The sequence below is a fragment of the Gambusia affinis genome, linkage group LG07, assembly GCF_019740435.1.
Source record: "Gambusia affinis linkage group LG07, SWU_Gaff_1.0, whole genome shotgun sequence".
Taxonomy (NCBI): Eukaryota; Metazoa; Chordata; class Actinopteri; order Cyprinodontiformes; family Poeciliidae; genus Gambusia; species Gambusia affinis.
The window spans coordinates 26,085,059-26,106,393 of NC_057874.1; the positions used below are offsets into that span (position 1 = coordinate 26,085,059).

A 21,335-nucleotide genomic window follows, 5' to 3' on the forward strand; every position below is an offset into this window, starting at 1 on the left:
ATATGGGATTCATCCTGTGTGATGAAACCTCAAATAAAACTATAAACAATTATTCAAATACTGAAAGTCCAATTAGTATAGTACAATAACCTCTGTGGAAATGTAATTAATGCTCCTGCAGTAAAAGACATAGTGCTGAACTACATAAACCTATCAATCATGCAGCAACTTAATCATTACATATGCACAAAATGGAGTAAAGCATGACTAAATGTCACGCAAGTGTGAAGTTTTTTACAATGTCCAGGAAAACGGCTAATCAGAGACAGGCAGGCTCAAAAAAGCCTGAAAGGCTTCAACTGTGTAACGCTAGCTTTGCGAAATGTGAATTCAGCATTAGTATGAAGTCGTTTGAATCTAACCACTAATGTTCTTCTGACACGCAAAATAAAAGCCACACGCTCCCAGCCGGAAAAATATATCATCCAATCCCAATGTATGACTGTATATCACATAGAAAAATACGAACAAAATTACGAGACTTAAAAACACTGCAACATTTAATTATTTAGCTTCCTGTGGGTCTAAAACATTTATCTTCACCTTTCCAAATTCCCTTTGTGTGATTTATGGGTGTGACTTCCGCAGCAAACCGGAACCATCATTTGTTTACATGTTAGCAACGCTAACGGCTTTAAATCAAAGGTCTTACACACAAAATAAACCTAGATATTTTATTTTGTCATTCCTGGGCCAAACATAATGATACAATCTCAGATCATGAACTTATTTTATTAAATTCAAGCTAAAATAAAATGGCTAAGTTTGATTAGTCCATCAGAACCAGAACCGCGATGTTCTCCGTTGCTGAGTCACGCTAAAAATCAACAGATAAATGACTGCAGGTGCTGCGCTTCAGACCGTACTACACTGAACCGAACTGAATAACACATGAACCTGTTATAGAGAGCAACTTGCGACTGTTAAGTGATGTAAGATGCACTTGCCGAACTATATCATATATCATGATGGCTAGGAATAAATTGGCTAAATCTACAAAAATCCTGTTCCATCAAGCTATCAGGTATGCTATCAGAGCCACAACAAAATATTCCACAGCAGTCAAACTTTTAAAATTGAGCACATATCTCAAAGAACACATTAAGTCTAAGCAATTATAATAATACTGTAATGAAATGAAATATTGAAATAGTATATTTGGTAGTACGTGGCAGCCAATCAGAGATGGTGCTTTTCCCGCTTCTATGACGCATCCTGCTGCTGACCAGTCAGCTTCCATAGCAACGATTTTAAAAAATGCAAACATCACAGCTGGCTGGCAACTTCTTCACCTTACGTCACAGGCATAGATACAAGATTGTATGTGTCAACCAATCAGTGATTGACATTTTCCATGTTTATGACATGCTTCAGCTGACGTGTCAGCTTCGACCTCTCAGCTGATGCGGCCTTCTGTTTATATATATATATATATATATATATATATATATATATATATATATATATATATATATATATATATATATATATATATATATATATATAATTATTATTATTATTATTTTTTTTTAAATGGAGGGAACACAAACCCGCCTGTCATCACAGCTGGCTGGCAACTTCTGCACCATACATCACAGGCATAGATACAAGATGGTATGTCTCAACCAATCAGATATTGACATTTTCCAGCGTGTATGACATATGCTTCAGCTGACGTGTCAGCTTTGAAAAAAAAAAAAAAAAAAAAATTGTATACATAGAAAATTTAGATATTTTTTTAAAAAAGGTTTATTTTTAATATATATAAGTAAGAGAAATAGCTAATAGCTTATTTAAGCTAAAAGGTTAATGCAAATGAACTGCCTTGCGCAAGGCAGTTCCATAACCTAAGAGGAAAAGATATTGCAGACAAATATTATTGCACCGCCATAGAGGGTGCAATACTATTAGCCCCCACTAGTGGGGGACAGTGAAATGCTAATGTCAGTGCTAAAGGTAATGCACTGTCTTGCTGCGCAACCTGAGAGAAAAAAAATTATGCAAACTGATCTTATTGCACAGCCATAGGCGGTGCACTAGGGGGGGCAGTAAAATGCTAATATGCTAAAGTTAATGGGGGCAGTAAAATGCTAATGTGCTAAAGTTAATGGGGGCAGTAAAATGCTAATGTGCTTATTTTGAAATTTTTGTTAAGCTTCATTTGAAAGGGTCAAAGTCATCCCATGTGTAACAGTCATTGGATTAAATCAGTCATATAACGCTCAAAAAAGCAATGACCTGATGTAAAAATTTTCAAGGGCTTTTATTTTGAAATTTTCAGTAAGCTTCATTTCAAAGGGCTAGACTCATCCCATGTGTAACAGTGACAGGGTTAAATGAGTTATATACAGCCCATAGCAGCAAGTTGTTCTAAAGGCCAGCTCAGTCCTCCTCTGTTTTAACTGAACTACTAGTTCGGACTACAGTGATGCGTATTTGTAGTCCTCAGCAGCTCTCCCTGCTCTGGGTTCCGTTGCCATGGTAAATAATCCTCTCTGCCAGCTGTGAGTGAGACATCCAGGGGGAGACAATTCTCTGTTTGAGCCAGCCAGTTTGACTAAAAAAAGCATTGCAAACAACTGTTTCCCGTTCGGGAACCGTAATACATATTCGAAAACCGTTTGAAGCATATGAGAGGGCTATTTGTCGTCTCACATAGTCCCGCCATTCATATCTCTACCTCACTCACAGTATTAACAGCAATGAGATAAAAAAAGTGTGTGCCAAGGTCTGAAATTTTTCAGAAATACATGGAAGTGAATCAGTGAGATCTGTCTGCTACCCTGGCGCATGACTTTGCTCTGAAGCACCTGGAGAGAAAACTGTAAGCGCTAGATAATTTTTGAAAACATTTGACCGGAGCAGGCACGCGTATCAATGTCATGACCAAGTTTGATACCAATCATGCAATATTTGTGAGCGTGAGGGCGAGTTAAAAAATGATTTGGGGTCAAAATGTCGCTCTGACTCTCACTCTAGCGGAGCCTTCACACTCTGATTTTTCCAAAATCAAAAACTTTGGGTCGCTTAGAAAGAAGTTGTGGACAAACCATAATACATATTGACGTGCTGTCTTCACTTTAAAAGAGATCACGGACGTATCTACAAAATGAAGTTTGAATGGCGTTTCTACATCAAGTGATGACGACACAGAAAATCCTCAAAATAGGGTATTTTCAGGATTTACTGGTTGCCTCCCCTTGACGACGAGAGATGCACCTGGTGAGCTCGTTAGTGATTTTGGGGTCGTTTTTTGCTTTTTACGTCGCCATGGTAACTCCAAAGCCCACCAAAAGTAATAGCTCCCCACCCGGGAACGAGCCGCACGTGTTGATACCACTGTTGTGGGTGGGCTCAAGAGCGTACGAGCCGCATTAACGGTAACGGAAGAATAATAAATAATACGACAAAGAAACATTCTATTGGGTGTAGAACAATAGGTGCCTGCCATGCAATGCATGGAGGCAGTGACTGACTTGCTTCGCAAGTCAGTCACTGCTCTCCTTATGCATTGCTATGGGCAGGCCCCAATAACAAAGAACACAAAGCCATTTAAGTTTAAACTCATCAGCCCGCCAGATGACTCTGGTGAAAGAGTAAAATTATCATGAAGTGGTGAATTAAACCCATGTTAAAAGCAAGCAGCCGAGCTGCAATGAACACAACAGAATCACACCATTGATCCATCATAGATGCTAACTGATATTCTATAACATGAGGTGTGCTAACTGGGGTTGCCACCTTTCATAAGTTTCAAGAAGAAACGCCCATTGTGGCTTCTCATGTAGATTATGAAAATTGTGAAATTAAAATATGAAAGCCAATAATTTCATTTATCCTAATGAACAGACTGCTATGGACTGGCTACCTGTCCAGGTGTACCCCGCCTCTCGCCCGCTGCTGGTGCGAGATAGGAACAAATCATATACACTACAAATCGCTTTCCATATCGCCGACGAAATTTATTTGCCAAAATACCGGACTATTCCGTATCTTGTAGACAATTCCATATTTTATAGGGCGGATGGCAACTCCAGTGCTAACTAAATAGGCTACTTAAATTTTCCCAATAAATATTTAATTATTCCACTAGCACGAAGCTAACGTAGCTTGGAAAGCTACAGTTATATGAACCGATAACTGAACATCCACTTACCTTGACTTCTCTGCACTTGACGTCGAAAAAGTCTTCTTGTTGCAAAGAATAAATTATTCTCTGCAACATGTATTTCTTAATTCATGTCAAGCACGAGTTGCAGCGCTGAATATTGTTAAAAACACGAACATTTGAGCTGGACTGATCTGACACTGTGGACCACTGAATAGCATAATCAAGTAGCCGAAGGCTAGAATGCCTTAGAATATCCGCCAAAATGTTACGTAAATCTGTGACGTTTTGACTAGACAGAATGCTAATTCAAGATATCAGTAATGTCATTTTGACTAGTCAGAATGTCAATTTAAGATATCTTAAATGGAAAAGCTGAATAATTCAAGATATCTCAAATTCATTTAGAGATATCTTAAAAGGAATTTTGACTAGTCAAAATTACAATTCAAGATATCTTAAATTTAGTTTTGTCTAGTCATTATTTGCATTTAAGATATCTATAATTTAGTTTTCACTAGTCAAAACTACATTTCTCCTATCCAAAAATACATTTAAGATATCTTGAATTATGGTGTAATTTGAGATATCTTTAATTAGAATTATGACTAGTCAAAACTAAAATTGAGATATCTTTAATTTACTTTATGACTAGTCGTAATTTAATTGTAGATATCTGAAATGTGTATTTCAGATAGTCAGTAATTCATTGTAGATATCTTGAATTGAAGTCTCCATACAACTGAATGGTAAATCTGACGTCATTTCGACTAGTCAGAATATAATTAGAGATATCTCAAATAGGTATTTTGACTAGTCAAAATATAATTAGAGATATCTTAAATCGCTAAAACGTCTAGTCATAATACAATTTGAGATATCTGGAATGTAAGGGCGGCAAAACCGAATTTATGTTAAAACGGCTTGCCATACCCGGACATGTCCTACTTTTCAGACCTAAAAAAATGTCCGGGGGGAATTTCAAAATCGTCCGGGATTTTGGTGAACAAAAATGAGAGACCAGTTTTTTGCCTTTATGCAAAAGATATTTGACAACAATCACGCAGAGCCAGCATCCCGACTGCCAACAGGAAGAGTGCTGGTATTTGCCGATGTTTGGAGTCTATCATCCGAGGAAACTTGACCAAATCAGGGTTGTCTTTGACTCAAGTGCTCAATACAATGGCATCTCCCTAAACAACGTGCTGCTCAGCGGACCCCTGTCCCATAAGACGCTGCAACTCTCAAAGGACGGGGAAAACAAATAATCACATAGTTGCAGCGCTAATGACAATCACTATCTAGACAGGTCTGTTCCCCTGTGAAAATCTGTTCCCCCTGTGTCGGGAGCGCGCATTGCAGCCAGAAAGGCGGATCTGAACATTTTCACGGCGCTTCTGATCGATTTCTCGGTAAAACAACTCATATAATCATGTCAAGGTTGTAACATTCAGTTTAATCGGCAGCTGTTGTTTACAAAATTGTAAAGTAATTAAATAAACGAGGTCTTTTTACGCTGTTTTGTGTTATTTTAAACGCCAAGAGAATCGGTCTTTCTTCAACTTTTGTCACTTCAGCTTGACAGAAATAAAAGTCAGTCACCAAACACAATTTTTCAACACGTAGTGTGTATTTATAGTTTTTCATTGCTGATATAAGACGATGGTAGCTGGCTGATAGCAAGGCACAAAAATTAAGACTTCCTGAAAAGATGAGAGTGTAGACTTTCTGGTAAATCTTGTTCTAATGTAAAATATGACAGATTCCGCAATGGAACCGGCAGGAGTCTTTTAACCTTCTCTTAATGACTTTGGTTAAAAATGATAAAGAAAAAAATTTAACATAGAAAACAAATGTATTTTAATTAAGTAATTGCATGAATTTTAAACAATACAAAAAATGCCACAAATACATATTTTAGACCTGTTTATCTTAAGTTGAGAACTATATTTCTTTACATAATTTTCCACAAATGTCAACAGAAGAAAATATATGTTTCCACTCTTTGCAAAAGTGTATTTTTTATTTAAAACACTTAAAGTAAATAAAATGGAGTCATTCGCCGCTCTAAATGAGTTTTATTTGGGTAGAGGAAGAATGTCTGGACTGTGAGGGTTGCAGATCCGTATTCATGTTTATTATGGCTTCTCGGACCCCCTAGGATATGTGTGAATCACATGTGAATCACATGTGATTTTACCACGAAATGTTCCAAAATCACACTTATTCATGTGCTTTCACATGTGATTCACATCATTCACATGTGAAATTTGTGTGAACCACATGTGAAGATCACATGTGGTTCACATGTGAAGATCACATGTGAAGATCACATGTGGTCCACATGTGAAGATCACATGTGGTTCACATGTGAAGATCACATGTGGTTCACATGTGAAGATCACATGTGGTTCACATGTGAAGATCACATGTGGTTCACATGTGAAGGTCACATGTGGTTCACATGTGAAGGTCACATGTGGTTCACATGTGAAGGTCACATGTGGTTCACATGTGAAGGTCACATGTGGTCCACATGTGATCATGTAACCCAGTGTTTAAAAACACACAAAAAATAATAATAGATGTTGATTTAATGTCTTATTCTACCAAAAGAGCTAAAAGGTAATTACGTAAATCATCAAAAATGTGAAATATGCCTTTAGTGTTAGCTTTTATTGACAGATTAGGTAGCCAATGGCTGGCGCGGTCTGGTTTCGTGTCGGCCAATGGGGTTGATCGTCCCGCCCCTTTTTAACAGCTGGCGGTTGTTTCGTTTGGAGCGCGGCAGACAGGCTTGAAAGCTAACAGCTGACGGTTGCTTCGCTCAGAACCTTGAGAACAGCTGACGGTTGTTTCGCTGAGAACGCTGGAGAGCTAACAGCTGACGGTCGTTTCTGTAAAGAGCTAGAAAGAAATTGACGAATCTGGAAACTGGTAAGGAAAACAATATTAATATAAATTCACTAAATATTAGTGATGGTGAGATGAAGCCTCATGAGGCTGTTACGACCCGGCTCGACTGGTCGCAACAAAAAACTGGGGGGACACGGAAACAAGCCCGCCAGTTCTGTACAGTAAGCGCGCAGCAGAGACTTCAGAGTCTGGTGGAAGCGCTCTAACGCCCCCTGACTCTCTGGATGATACGCTGTTGCTTTACTGTGTCGCACCCGTAGCTGTTTCAGAACCTGAGTGAACATATGTGATGAAAAGTTAGTGCCTTGGTCAGACTGTATTACTTTAGGGATCCCAAACACCGAAAAGAACTGAGCGAGTGCACGTACCACCGACCTAGCTGTTATTGTACGTAATGGATAAGCTGCTGGGTAACGTGTAGTTTGACACATCACAGTAAGCAGATATGATGAGCCAGCCTTTGAACGGGGTAACGGGCCCACGCAATCGATTATCAAATGCTCAAATGGCTCAGATGCGGCAATAATTGGGCTCAAAGGAAACGGTTTCAAAACCTGATTAGGCTTGGAAATAACCTGGCAGACATGACACACTTTAACATAAGATGAAACGTCTTTTTTCAGACGGGGCCAGAAAAAATGTCTCAAAACTCTGTCATACGTCTTACGTACACCAGAATGGCCAGACTCGTCATGAGCAACTTTTAACACTGCGGAGCGAAGTTTAATGGGAACCACTATTTGAAATACCGGTTCCCCCACAATGTCAACATGTGGTAACCATTTCCTCACCAACAACGAGTCCTGCAGGAAGTATCCACATGCACAGTCCGTTATTTCACTCAGCGGGCGAACCTGATCGAAAAGATTCTTCAAAGAAACATCGGCTTGCTGTTCCGCGACAAACTCACTGCGAGATAGAGAGATCGGAAAATTAGACAAAGGCAAATTAATTTTCCTTGCACATTTGTCCTCTTCCTCGCTTTGAGCGCGCGCCATGGCCCTCGTTACTGCGCATGCGGTAAATACATCTGCGAATTCTCCGTTACTCTCAGACTGAGAAGTGACTTGCTCAATGGGGTCCGATGTAACCAGCCCATCTAACGGCACAGAATCCGCCCACAAACGCGTTCCAGCTAAACCGTTTCCCAAAATCACAGAAACGCCCTCAATTGGCAAAGCAGGGCGCAAAGCCAATTGTGTGACACCAGTAAACAGTTCGCACTCTAGAGACACTTTATGTAACGGAACAAACATTACATTTAATCCCATTCCCCGAATCGGGACACAGGCACCCGTCTCAGACTCAGCCGAGAACGGCAACACGTCTGCTCTAATGAAAGAGTCAAACGCTCCCGTATCTCTCAGGATCTTTACTCGAACCTTTTCCTCGCCATTTGGCAGTGACACAAAACCCTCACGAATGAAAGGCAAATAGGAGACACCCACTTCAGAAGAACGGTCTTCCTTCGTGTCCTCCAAAGAACTCCGCACCGGCGCAGCCAAACCTACTCCTTTAGGAGCAGTTTGAAACTTTTTTGTTTCAACTTTCAGCCGATGACAATCTGCTTTAATATGTCCGCGTCTGTGACAGAAATGACAAACCCGCTCATCATCGCGAACCAGCGGATTTTTAAACTGTCTCACCTCCAGTTGCTTAGCGACACCAACCCGATCACTGTGGCTCACATTTTGACCAAAATGCTGTTTAAAACCCACAAGACTCGAATAATCCTTATGAGTCAGCACGTACTCGTCCGCCAGCACCGTAGCCTCTGAGATGTTCTTAGCTTTCTGTTCATTAATGTAGGTTGCTATATTTTGCGGTAAGCCATTTTTAAATTCCTCCAACAAAATGAGATCGCGGAGCTGATCGAAGTTTTTCACATCTTGTGCAGAGCACCACCGATCAAATAAAGCAGTTTTAACACGACCTAATTCAGTGTAACTTTGATAGTCGGCTTTTTTATAGCGGCGAAACTTTTGTCTATATGCCTCAGGCACAAGTTCATAAGCTTTTTCGACTGCACTCTTCACTTTGTCATAATTTAAGCTGTCACCAGGTGACAGCGAGGCATAGGCTTCCTGCGCTTTTCCGGTAAATACGCACTGCAAAAGCAGCGACCAAACCTCCTTAGGCCACTTCAGTGTCTTTGCCACACGTTCAAACAAGATGAAATATTTATCTACATCTAATTCATTAAACGGTGGAATCAAGCGAATACATTTGTTAATGTCAAATACTGCCCCAGCAGAACTGCCGGCCTGATCAACAGAAACGCGCACAGAATCGCGTCTGGCAGCCGCCTCCAATTCCAATTTGCGCATTTCAACTTGATGCTGCAGCTCTTTCTCTCGGAGCTCCAAACGACGCATCTCCAACTCCAACTCCATTTTACGCACCTCAGCGTTAGACGCCCCAACTTCACTTTGGGTGGTTGGTTCGGGAGGTGGCAAAATGTTTTGCTCAACCAATGCGGCATACAGTCGCCTTTTAATAATCTCCTTCTTCTCCTGTTTAACCACAGGTACTTCAAACTGAGCAGCAATAGCTATGAGATCGTTTTTAGTAGCACCACTAAACTTCTCCAAAGAAGGTTCAGCTACAAAACCATCGAGATCAAACTCCATTTTTAAGCCAAACTGTAGTCAAGCGCCACAGGAAAAAACACCTAAGCTAAACAGCAAAAACAGTGTAAAGTGAAAGCAAATTGAAACAAGTGCACAACGGGCCCAAAGTAACCATCTCCCCACTATACTTTACCTGCCTGACACGACTCACCTGCCTAACTGATTCCTGGCTCTTCACGTGGATCGTGGCGGGGTTTATTAAGCACCAAACCAGTAAGAAATTAATCTCACGGATTGCCCCCGAGATCACTGCTTGCGCAGTGAACGCCAACCGCAAACCTCCACGACACTACCAAAACAACAAACAGGTGAAGTCTAAAGCGACAGCACCACTTAGCCTAGCAGGAGACACAGTCACTAAAACAGGACCAACATTGATGCACAAGCCCCAAACAACATTTCACTCACCTGCATATTGAATCACTCAACCAAACATGCCACAGCTGCTCACAACAAACTGGTTAACAAAGCCGTGCCCCACCCACAACGGTGATGTCACTGTTCACTCCTACACAAGATGAATGAAACACGTCATAGTCAAACAAACAAATTTACAAACTTATAAATTTAGTTTTTGTTTTTAGTTTTTTCTGACTCTGCACCTGACAGGGGGAGGATGGAAACTCTGAAAGACTTGGTAAAGGGAGTGATGGTGGAGAGCCAGACAGCGGTTCTGTTAACCTCTGTTGCCTGCGGGGTGGGTGCCCTGCTGATGGTGGTGCAGACTGTTACCGGGAACCGGGCAGCGAAGGACAAGATCCAAAGAGCCAGGAGCAGGAGGACCGAGAGCCTGCAGCGAGCTGAGCAGGAGGTGCTCCGGTACAAACAGTTGCATCCATCCTGTGACTCTGCTGCCATATTGTCACTGTCGTTGTCTGAGTTGACAAAGCAGCTGCAGGAAGGTTCACTGTGCCCCGAGGATGTGTTTTACTCCTACATGGAAAAGGCTCTGGCTGTGCACAAGGAGCTGAACTGCTGCACAGAAATTTTGCTGGAGAGTTTCGACCAACTGAGAACAATTGGCTCCAACAAGGACGGCCTGCTGTATGGTGTTCCTATCAGCATTAAAGACAATGTTTCATACAAGAACTATGACTGCACCTGCGGCGTGCTCATAAATCTGAGCAAGCCAGCCAAGAAGGATAGTGTGATTGTGGAAGTACTGAAGAAACAAGGAGCCATTCCTTTCACAAAAACCAACCTGCCACAAGCACTATTAAGTTATGATTGCAGTAACCCCATCTTTGGACAGACAGTCAACCCTTACAATCCCCAGAAGACCTCTGGAGGTTCCTCTGGTGGGGAGGGGGCGCTGATTGGTGGAGGGGGCTCCATTCTTGGCATTGGCACCGACGTAGGGGGGAGTATCCGCATACCTGCCGGTTTCTGCGGCATCTGTGGCTTTAAACCCACAACAGGCCGACTCAGCTCACAGGGCATTGTTCCCATTTTCCGAGGTCAAAAGTGCGTGCTTTCATCTCCTGGACCCCTGGCGCGGGACGTGGACAGTTTAGCTCTGTGCATGCAGGCTCTGCTCTGTGACCACATGTTTTCCTTGGACCCAACTGTTCCCCCTTTACCCTTTAATCTTCAGACATACCAGAGCTCCAAGCCTCTCAGAATCGGTTACTTTGAACAAGATGGGTACACGCAGTCTCCTCCGAGCATGATTCGCGGCCTCAGAGAGGTCAAAGCTCTGTTGGAGCAGGCCGGGCACACAGTGGTGCCTTATGAACCTCCGAGGGTGAGTTATGCTGTCAATGAACTCATCATGAAGGGCGTGTTGGCAGATGGAGCTGCCACCTTGCTACAAAAACTGAAGGGAGGGCCTGTGGACCCCTGCTTCAAACCTCAGATTATTCTGTACTCCATCCCTAACTGGTTGAAGAGAATCCTCATATTCCTGCTGAAGCCCTTTTCTCGTCGCATCCCTCCCCTTCTCAGCGCCCTCTGCGGAGTCAGTTCCCCCTCGGACGTTTGGAAGCAGCATGCTGATGTTGAGGACTACACTTTGGAGACGATAGCACACTGGAGGAAATGCAACATAGATGTGCTGCTCTGCCCCATGATTGGACCGGCCTTCAACTTCTTGTACTGCGGCAAACTCACAAATCTCGCCAGCTTAACAATGATATACAATGTCCTTAATTTTCCGGCCGGTGCTGTCTCCGTATCCACGGCGACAGCTCAAGACGAGGCGGGTGACTGGGAGGAAGGATTGCCTTGGCTGATGCTGGCCGCCAGGGAGGTAACCCAGGAAAGCACCGGGTTTAGCCCAAATGAATTGGTTTTTGCGCACACCGTGAAGGGTCCATTGTCTGTGGTGGCGGACGGGCTGAAAGAGCCTGTTCCACCGAAAAACTTGGTGGATTATGTTAATGGGTTTAGAAGACGCTTGTATCTGGCACGGGAACTCGTTAAACAGAAGTTGACTGTGGCGCAGAAAAAAATGAAAAGCTTGTTTGTTCGGCGTGAGGAGGTGCGCACATTTCTGCCGGGTGATCAAGTGTTGGCTTTGTGTCCAATTGTGACTTCTCCTTTTCAGGCAAAATTCACTGGTCCATATACAGTTCTGGAGCGGGTTTCCGATCAGAATTATTTAATATCCATGCCAGAGCGGAGAAAGAAAACCCAGTTATGTCATGTCAACATATTAAAACCATATCACGCTCGTGATGATTTATTTCAGTCACAGTGTAATGTTGCCACGCCTGCATGTGCCGTAAACAATCTTGCTGGGAGAAGCGAGACTTTCAGCACCACGGACAGCGCACTGTCACCTGTGGGGGATGACAGTGACGTGAATGTGTTGGACAGCTCTCTGATTCATGGGCGTCTTAAAAATTCTGAAACTTTGGGCAAATTGGACACGTTGTTGGCTCACTTACCTGAAATCGTACAATCTGGATATTCATTACATTAAAGGAAAAGACAACGTCATAGCTGATGCGTTATCTCGCGCTCCACTCTTGTAGCACGTGTTGTTTTTTGTGCTTGTTTTTGTCCCTGTTTCTTTTCTATGTGCCTTAAAGACGCTTCTGAGTGCACCAGTTGCTGGTCTAGAGAGAGCAGAGGAAGGAACCTGTACATTAAACGAATCCAGCTGAGTATAACGTGGGTAAGAGCAATATGTTAAGGGTGGCTGGGTTTACTTTACACTTTGGTGAATTTGGCGCAGGGTTCCGTATAGAACCTGCTTTTTTATGGGCGGGGGTGTGACGGCCCTGCTGTGCGGTCCGGTATGAATGTGTGCTATACTTTCAATTAACCTATCAATTAAGGTCCTCTAAGTGGGAGGTGCTTCCATCATCCGGCCACCTGGGTGGTATTTAAGGAGCGCCGTTCCATTCACGAGAGGCTCACGTCCTCCGCAAGTTCGCCTACTGCGCGCGCCCACTGGTAGCGCGTCCCCAGAAGCAAGCCCGCCGCAGACGGCAGTCCAGTCCAGCTTGGGTTGGGGTCCGGACTTCCTGGTGTGGAGGGACCGGGCATGGTCGCCCCATCCAAGCTGCCATTTGATTCCGACGCCTAGACATTCTTTGACTTTTTTAAAATAAATGCCTTTTAGGCTTAAAGCACTGCCTGTTTCCGTGTCCCCCCAGTTTTTTGTTGCGACCAGTCGAGCCGGGTCGTAACAAGGCATTGAACCACTTGAGCCAACTGGTTCGAGAAAGGGTTCATTTCTTGAGGCTTCATGTGCACACGAAACCACCTACTGGCCAGGTGTACAATCACAGCCAGCTGTATCTTAACACGTGTGATGAATTGAATTTTTGTCTATTATGGCTCTTGGGAATGACTTCACAAAAGGTGAAGAAAAAAAGAGACAAAGAGAGAGAGAAAGAGATGTATAGAGATAGAGAGAAATATATATACAAAACAATCCTTTCCTGTCCCACAGCTATCTTAAAAATCCTAATCTAAAAATTAAGAACTTTAAAACTAACTAACCAATCCTATTTATAATAGTGAGATTATTAGTAAAAAGCTCAAATTAAATAAATAACCCAATTATAAGTCCTGAAATAATAAAGTCTAAAAACATTAAATATTAATCCCAGAAAAATAAATAAAGGGGGAAGGGGGGAAAAATTCATTTAGATCAATACCTTGCTTATTCCAGAGCAAATCTGCTTATGATGTGTGTGATGATGGTATTGGAGTTCAAGGTAACTCAAGTTAAATCAAGTGGTGAAAACTCACATATCCTTAATATTAGAATTAAAATTAAAATTAAAAATAGGATAGCTGTGGGACAGGATAGGATTTTCTCTTTTTTCCTTTCTCTGTGTCTCCCTCTCTCTCTGTATATATATATATATTTTTTTCTCTCTATCTCTATATATCTTTCTCTCTCTCTTTCTCTCTCTTTTTCTGTCTGTATGTATCTATCTCTTTCTCTCTGTAAATATCTATTTTTTATTTTTCTGTTTCTCTCTATCTCTAGATCTATATATCTTTCTCTCTCTCTTTGCCTGTCTTTTTTCTCTCCCTCTTTCTGTATCTGTGTCTCTCTGTCTCTGTTTCTCTCTCTCTCTCTATCTCTCTCTCAGAGGACGAGGAGTTGTGGACGACGTGCGGCGGCCCGTGCTTTCCTATGACTTCCTAGTGAAACTGCCCTATTGGGTGGGGGAAGTTGTAGTGTTTATTTATTTATTCTCCCTACCTGTCTTAAACTAAATAACCACAATCCAAACTATCAAAACTCTATCCACTCTCTCAACTGACCGCAACTCGACTACAACAACCCCCATTTTGAATGGAGCCTGTGGGGTTTATAAACCCCGCGCCAAAATCTGAGCCACTTCCCGAAGCAGTCACGTGGTACAGCCGGGCAGCGAGGTTTCGGACGTCATCGTTTTCGGCTCCTCCCCTAAATGAAGCAAGCCTCGATACGCGCTTTACGGAAACGCCCCCTCCATTACTCGACACACGCCTCGAAGCCTCGGCTCATCACGTAACATCACTACTAAATATATAATTCAAAATACTAAATTCGGTTTTATTAAATCTCAGAGGGTTTCCCCCGTGAACAGCTGAAGCCCGAAAAATAGCCGTTGACGGCTCAGAGCATCGGTGAGTCATCGCACGCGCTCGGCAGTTGGTTAAGAAAATTTGGTGAAAATTGGCTAAAATACTTATTAAATTATCAAATTTAATATAAAATAAAATGGATTGTAAGATTTTGTATTGTTATTGTTGTGTATGTTGTATTTGTTTTATGTAATTGCATTTATTTTAAGATTGAATGTATATTATATTCTTTTTTTACCACATATAAGCTAATCTATTTAGTTTTACTAATATGTTGGAAAAATTGTGTTCTGTTAACTTGTTGTTATACAACATGAAAGAAAAAAATAAGAAGAACTTGAGAAATGATTAAATAGCATCTTATGTGCTAAAATGTTTTACTTTGGCCTTGTTATAGGTCAGGTTTTTTATTTGAGCTTGTACGGTACACTTTTGGCTTGGAGGGCCAAAGATTTCAAGATCCTCTTCTCCTGAACCTGGATGGCGAGCCCCTGCCCAGAGGACCAGGCGCACGGGTAGATAGTGACCAGACTGGTCACCAGCTGAGAGACTTTGAGACTGAAGAATTGATTCATTGGAGACTGAAGTATTCAATTTATTTATTTATTATTTTTTTTAAAGCGCACAATATTTGTTTGTCTGTTTTAAATGTGGATCCACAATTGTTTATTATATTAAATATTTGCTCTTTTCTTGTAGACACTGTGTGTTCTGTTGTTGCTCACACCTGGGTTCCCTCGAATTTAAAATCTTCTGATTAGGCCCAACTTCCTATATATATATTATAAATTAATTAACCTGTTTTTGTGGGTTGTAGGTTACAATCACATGTGATTTTCATGGGATTTTTTTGTAAGGGAACAGACAGTGCTTTGACCTAATCATAAATCCATCATGGTTGATAACCGCAGGGGCCTTGAATTAGACGATCTGGTCCAGCTAAGATGATGGTGCAGTCATATGCTGGTAAAGTTGGTGCAAGGTGAAGCTGCAGTGTTGTACTGCGATTGCTGGTACTTGCAGCAGTAGAAACAGAAAGTAGGGTAGTAACCAAGTACTCCCAGCATTTTGGTAGGAAAATCCCACAGCTTACACAGTGCCAGTAATAAGTTTACATATCATTGCTATGAAAGTTATAATAATTTTGGCCTATAAATTATGCCTCTGAGACCGTTTTCTATTCTGATTTTTCTATTATTATCAAGTAAAAAATCATACACAGCAGCTCAAATATATATAATAAAAGAATATGTATATTATATATATATTTTTTGCTTTAGCACGCTGCAAAGAAATTAAATTTTTTGTCACCCTCAATACAGTTGTGGCATTGTGATAGAGACCAGGGGCTCCATCCCTATTAATTGATATTTATTTATAGAATAGATACTTTTTGTTTCATTTCTGTATTTCAGTTGTGTTAACACAACTCCACCCTTCTAAGGTGTGTCTCCTTAGAAGGGTGGAGCATACCATGTGAGCCAAGAAGGATAATGCTCTAAAGTTATATTAAGTTTGATTTAATTTCTTGATTGACTTTAGGATTAGTTGTTTCTAAGTTGCATGCATGTAAATATTTATTTGTACCATTTATTTTGTGTTGAGTTTGTAAATAATTTATTGTTGTTTGTCACCCCTTCACCTGGTGTGGGTGGAAGTGGCTAAAAGCTAAAGCCAGCTGCTGGAGGCAGCCGACTTGTGACATCACATGATGTGACATCATATGATGTGACTTGTGACATCATATGATGTCACAATGTCTCCAGCATTCTATCTGTTTCCTTAACCTCCTGAGACCCTGCATCCTCATATGAGGACATTACATTTTAGCTGTTCTGCACCATGACACTTAATTTGTAAGAATTTTGACCAATTGCCCTCATCTGGGGGCCCTTCCTGCACCACCTAGTGGTCTCATAATGAAATTACACATTTGAAAAAAAAACAACATGGTGGGGATGACAGCGAACGTCTTCTACAGCAGCTCCCGACAGAAACATGGACAAGGTAAAAATCCTAATCAAATTTTATGATTGAAACTAGTTTATTTATGCACAATAATGTCTGTAGCTTCATGTGGCATGCTTATTTGATATATTTGAGTAATATTAGTGTGGCAACCTGGGGGGTGGATGGATTTTCTTGTTTTTATGAAACCCAAATGTAAGATGTTAAAGTTAATATGGGATACCGACAACGCCACCTGGAATAACTCCAGGAAAATAAAATAGTAAGGACACAGGTAAGCTCTACTGGAAATGAGACAGGATTCAAATAGTTTTACAAAAGTTTATTAAACACTATATGTCTTTTCTTTAAAAAGAATCACAATAATCTGCAATTGAATGGTTAAAACAGTGAATGCATCTTTAATTAAATTGATTATAAAATATTTAAATTTCAAAAGGAAACTGAGGCTTACCAGTGGGGGGGGGGAAGTGGTGAGAAAAGGGGCAACGTCCAGTGAAGAAAAGGGATCACCCTGGACACTACAAAAACACAGCAAACAAAAAAAAGAAGGTGCTCCAACAAAACACACAAAACAAGACACCGCCACCAGGGGTCACCACCGCCACCACAGAAGCCTCAGTCCCTAAAAGAAAGACAAAAATGAAACAATATAAGTAAAACAGTGGCACAATAGCGCTACAATATTGCACTTTTTCCGGATGGTAGTGTCATCAATGCTCCCGGCAGCAGGGGGAAAGTCCAGAGAGGTCCTTTTGAAGAATTTCTTTATAGGCAAAACAGTTCTTCATAGGCAAAACAGTTCTTCATAGGCAAAACAGCAGCGAATGTCAAATCCAGTGTTATGGTGGTCAAAGACTCATCAGGAAACTAAAAAAATAGAACAGATCATCAATACAACTGCTGATGAAAACTATTATTTATGATAGCCGCTTACCTGTTGCATTACCAGGCTGCCAAATAAACGGAGTCACAATTCCGCCTATGCAGCGCAGCTGTAACAAAATGCTGTGTGAAGGCTTTATTTATATGGGGTGGATGTTATCTAGCCACGCTAGCCCTTACCTTCCCAGCACCAAGCAAACACAAACAGATCAGTCCAGGTTTTGGAGGAGCAACAAAAGAAGCTAAACAGAGCAGACCAAACTATGTTAATAACTAAGATTAAAGCTAACAAACAAAGAAACAGCCACGCTTACCCAGCACAGTTCAGCAGACACAGGAACCAAAATGATACGACGTCATGACGCAAGCAGCTTCGTGGCAGGTGGATACCTGCTTATATGCAGCAGCCGAAATTGCTCTTAAAGTGGCAGCGTACCATTTATGCTGCTACAGTCTACCCCCCCAACTTGCGTCGACGCCCCGACGACGACCCCAAAAACACTAACACCAAGGTCTAAACAGTGCAGAAACGGCATTACAGTGTGCATCAGGAGAGTTTGCAGCCCCATGCTTTAATCCTGTTGGTCTTGGGAGATGGTGGACATTGGAGTGCTGACCTGCTGTTGAGCGTGCAGTTCTTCTCATTACCCTTGGAGGGCCCTCATCTTTTCTTGAGCTGGCAACACTAGGCGCTTGAGAGGCAGATGTTGAAGGCGCTTCAGGAGGATATATCTCAGCAGCCAGAGGAACCGTGTCATTTCTGGCCATGGGTGGGTTGACTGGCAAAGAAGGCGGTGGTTGGTGGACATTTACCCTCAAAAACAAATCAGGATCAGTTTCATCCTCAGAGGATGAATCACTTAACAGAGGTTCCCCAATTGGTGATGCTGGGATGTCACTGCAAACAACTGGCTTCAGTAGAGACCTGTGGACCCTTTTAATTTTGTTCAGCTCATCTGCAGGAGCCACAGTGTAAACTGCTCCGGTGTCACCCAGTACTTTTAGGACCTTATACACCTTGGAGCGCCACAGATCCTGAATTTTGTGTCTTCCCTGTTGATTGGTGTCTCGCAGTAGGACAAGTTGACCTTCATGCAGAGGAGAATCTTGAACATGCTGGTCATTATTTCTTTTTCTCCTATCTGCAGCAATCTTCAGCTTCTCCCTGGCTTCCTCAAAAGCCAGTTGCAAGCGTGTCTGGTGCTCTGCAACCCACTTGTCAATACTGCCAGCACTTGGTTCTGATACATGGCCCAGCAGAAAGTCTAAAGGAAGCCTAGGTTGTTGGCCAAACATCAGAAAGAAGGGACTTTCTCCAGTGCTTTGATGTGGTGTGGTGTTATAACAAAAGACAACTTGTGGCAAATAAGAGGTCCATGCCCTTTTACTGGTGGTGGGGAGGGTACGCAACAGATTATGAAGTGTACGATTAAACCTTTCACATTGTCCATTTCCAGCAGGGTGGTATGGTGTGGTCCTGGACTTCTTGATGCCATAGAATTGACAAAGTTGCTGAATAAGGGAACTTTCAAAATTGCCCCTGGTCCGAATGAACACGGGCTGGTACCCCAAACTTTGAAAACCACTCGGTCACCAGGACATGAGCCACAGTAGAGGCACGTTGATCTCTGGTTGGTATGGCCAGGGTGTACTTACTAAAAACATCAGTTAAGATGAGCACATTCTCCCGCCCATCTTGAGAAGGCTCCAGGATTGTGAAGTCCATTGCCAGAATCTCATTGGGTCGTGACGCCAGCAAATGGCCCATGTAGGTCCGTGCACGAGGTTGAGTATCTTTGGCTACTTGGCATCGCTCACATAACCTACACCAATCAACAACATCAGAGGACATTTTTGGCCAGTAACATCTTGTCCTCAGGAGTGAGAGAGTTCTGTCCACACCTTGATGGCCATGGTCCTGATGAGCCTGCCAGGACCTCCTCCTTCAAGGCTGTGGGCAGCAACAGCTGTAGCATCTCCTCAGCACCATCGGGACGGAAGGTCTTGCGGTGGAGGACACCATCCTTCTCCACCAGGCGATCCCACTGCCTCAGGAATGCTAACAAAGACAAAGATAAATTCTTTCGCTCTGTGCGATCAGGTTGTTTCTTGCGGGCCCAGAAGGTCCATAGTTCCTGCAAAACTGGGTCAGCATGTTGTAATACTTGCATATCCTTTGTGGTGCGTTCAGGGAGGACTGTAATGGCAGCTTGCGTAGCATCCTGTCTCTCCATCATCAGCTGCAGGGATTCAGGCAGGCTACTCCCTGGAAGAAGAGCACCAACCTGTTCTCCGGTAGATGGATGTTTTCTGGAAAGGGCATCTGCGTTCCTGTTCGTACGCCCTGACCGGTACTGAATCTTGAAGTCAAAGGAGGCAAGTTGTGCAGCCCATCGGTGTTCAGTGGCACCCAGCTTGGCAGTACTAAGATAACTGAGGGGATTGTTATCAGTGAACACAAGACATTTATGGCCCAGCAAGTACTCTCTGAATTTTTCAGTCATGGCCCATTTAAGGGCTAAAAATTCAAGTTTCATGGAGCTGTAGTTATCCATATTGCGTTCAGTTGGCCTTAATCCTCGGCTGGCGTAAGCAATAGGACGCACCACCCCGTCCTGTTGTTGGGAGAGGACAGCCCCCAGACCACCATGGCTCGCATCAACCTCTAGAATAAAAGGCAGAGAAAAGTCAGCGTAGGCTAGCACAGGTGAGGTAGTTAGCCTCCTTTTCAATTCATCAAAGCTCTGTTGGTGTTCTGCAGTCCAGCCCTCTGCGATGTCCTGTCTTAGCCGTTTTTTTGTTTTTGAACTGCTTAACTGTGCCACTAGTTGGTGAAGGGGCGCAGCCAGCTTGGCAAAGCCTGCAACAAACCGCCGATAGTAGCTGGCGAACCCAAGGAAGGACCTCAGCTCTGTGGATGTGCTGGGGCGCTGCCAGTTAGCCACTGCTTCAATTTTAGATGGATCAGTTGCAACACCTTTGCTAGAAATGACATGGCCTAGGTATTTAACTTCTGGCTGAAGAAAAGAGCATTTTGTCAACTTTGCTTTGAGACCCTCTTTCTTCAGGCGTCCAAGCACCATCCCCAGGCGCTCCAAATGCTGTTCCACAGTGGAAGAAAACACAACTATGTCATCAAGATACGGCAATAATGTCTGATTCTGTTTGTCAGAGAAAATGCGCTGCATAAGTCTCTGAAATGTACTGGGCGCATTACAAAGGCCAAATGGCATTCTATTCCACTCAAATAGACCAAATGGGGTGCAGAACGCCGTTTTATGACGATCTGCTTCTGCGACAGGTACCTGGTTGTAACCACTTGCCAAGTCCAGGGTAGAGAACCAGCAAGCACCTGTAAGTGCATCCAACGACTCCTCAATGCGTGGTAATGGGAAGGCATCTTTGCGGGTTTTGCTGTTAAGCTGCCGATAGTCCACACACATCCTCAGGCTCCCATCCTTCTTTTTGACTAGCACAATGGGAGATGCATAGGGGCTGCAGCTTTCTCTGATCACATTAGTACTAAGTAGCTGATTAATGTGATTCTTTACTGCTTCATAGTCTGACGGTGGTATACGCCGGTATCGCTGGTTTACAGGGGTCTCATCAATAAGGGGTATGTCATGACTAATTCTGTTCGTACACCCCAAATCACTGTCATTTTCTGCAAAAACTGACGAATAATCCCTAAGAAGGGTCCTCAGCTGCCCCTGGTGTGTGCTGGGCAATTGGGAGAGGTCAATGGCCTCAATTTGGTCCTGCACTGTTGGGGCTACAACCTGAGAGGACACCTT

General features: G+C 42.6%; 1 protein-coding gene across 1 annotated transcript; it reads left to right on the forward strand.

Moving 5' to 3' along the window:
* Positions 1-10,225: 10,225 nt before the first annotated feature.
* LOC122833461 (vitamin D3 hydroxylase-associated protein-like) lies at positions 10,226-13,234 on the forward strand. Its single transcript, XM_044121022.1, has one exon. It carries the CDS (start codon positions 10,271-10,273, stop codon positions 12,575-12,577), a length of 2,307 nt encoding a protein of 768 aa, XP_043976957.1. The 5' UTR covers positions 10,226-10,270; the 3' UTR covers positions 12,578-13,234.
* The last annotated feature ends 8,101 nt before the right edge of the window (positions 13,235-21,335 follow it).

Bases quoted from the DNA above. Each gene is read 5' to 3' on its own strand.
- LOC122833461 (XM_044121022.1), top strand. From the start codon at position 10,271: ATGGAAACTCTGAAAGACTTGGTAAAGGGAGTGATGGTGGAGAGCCAG.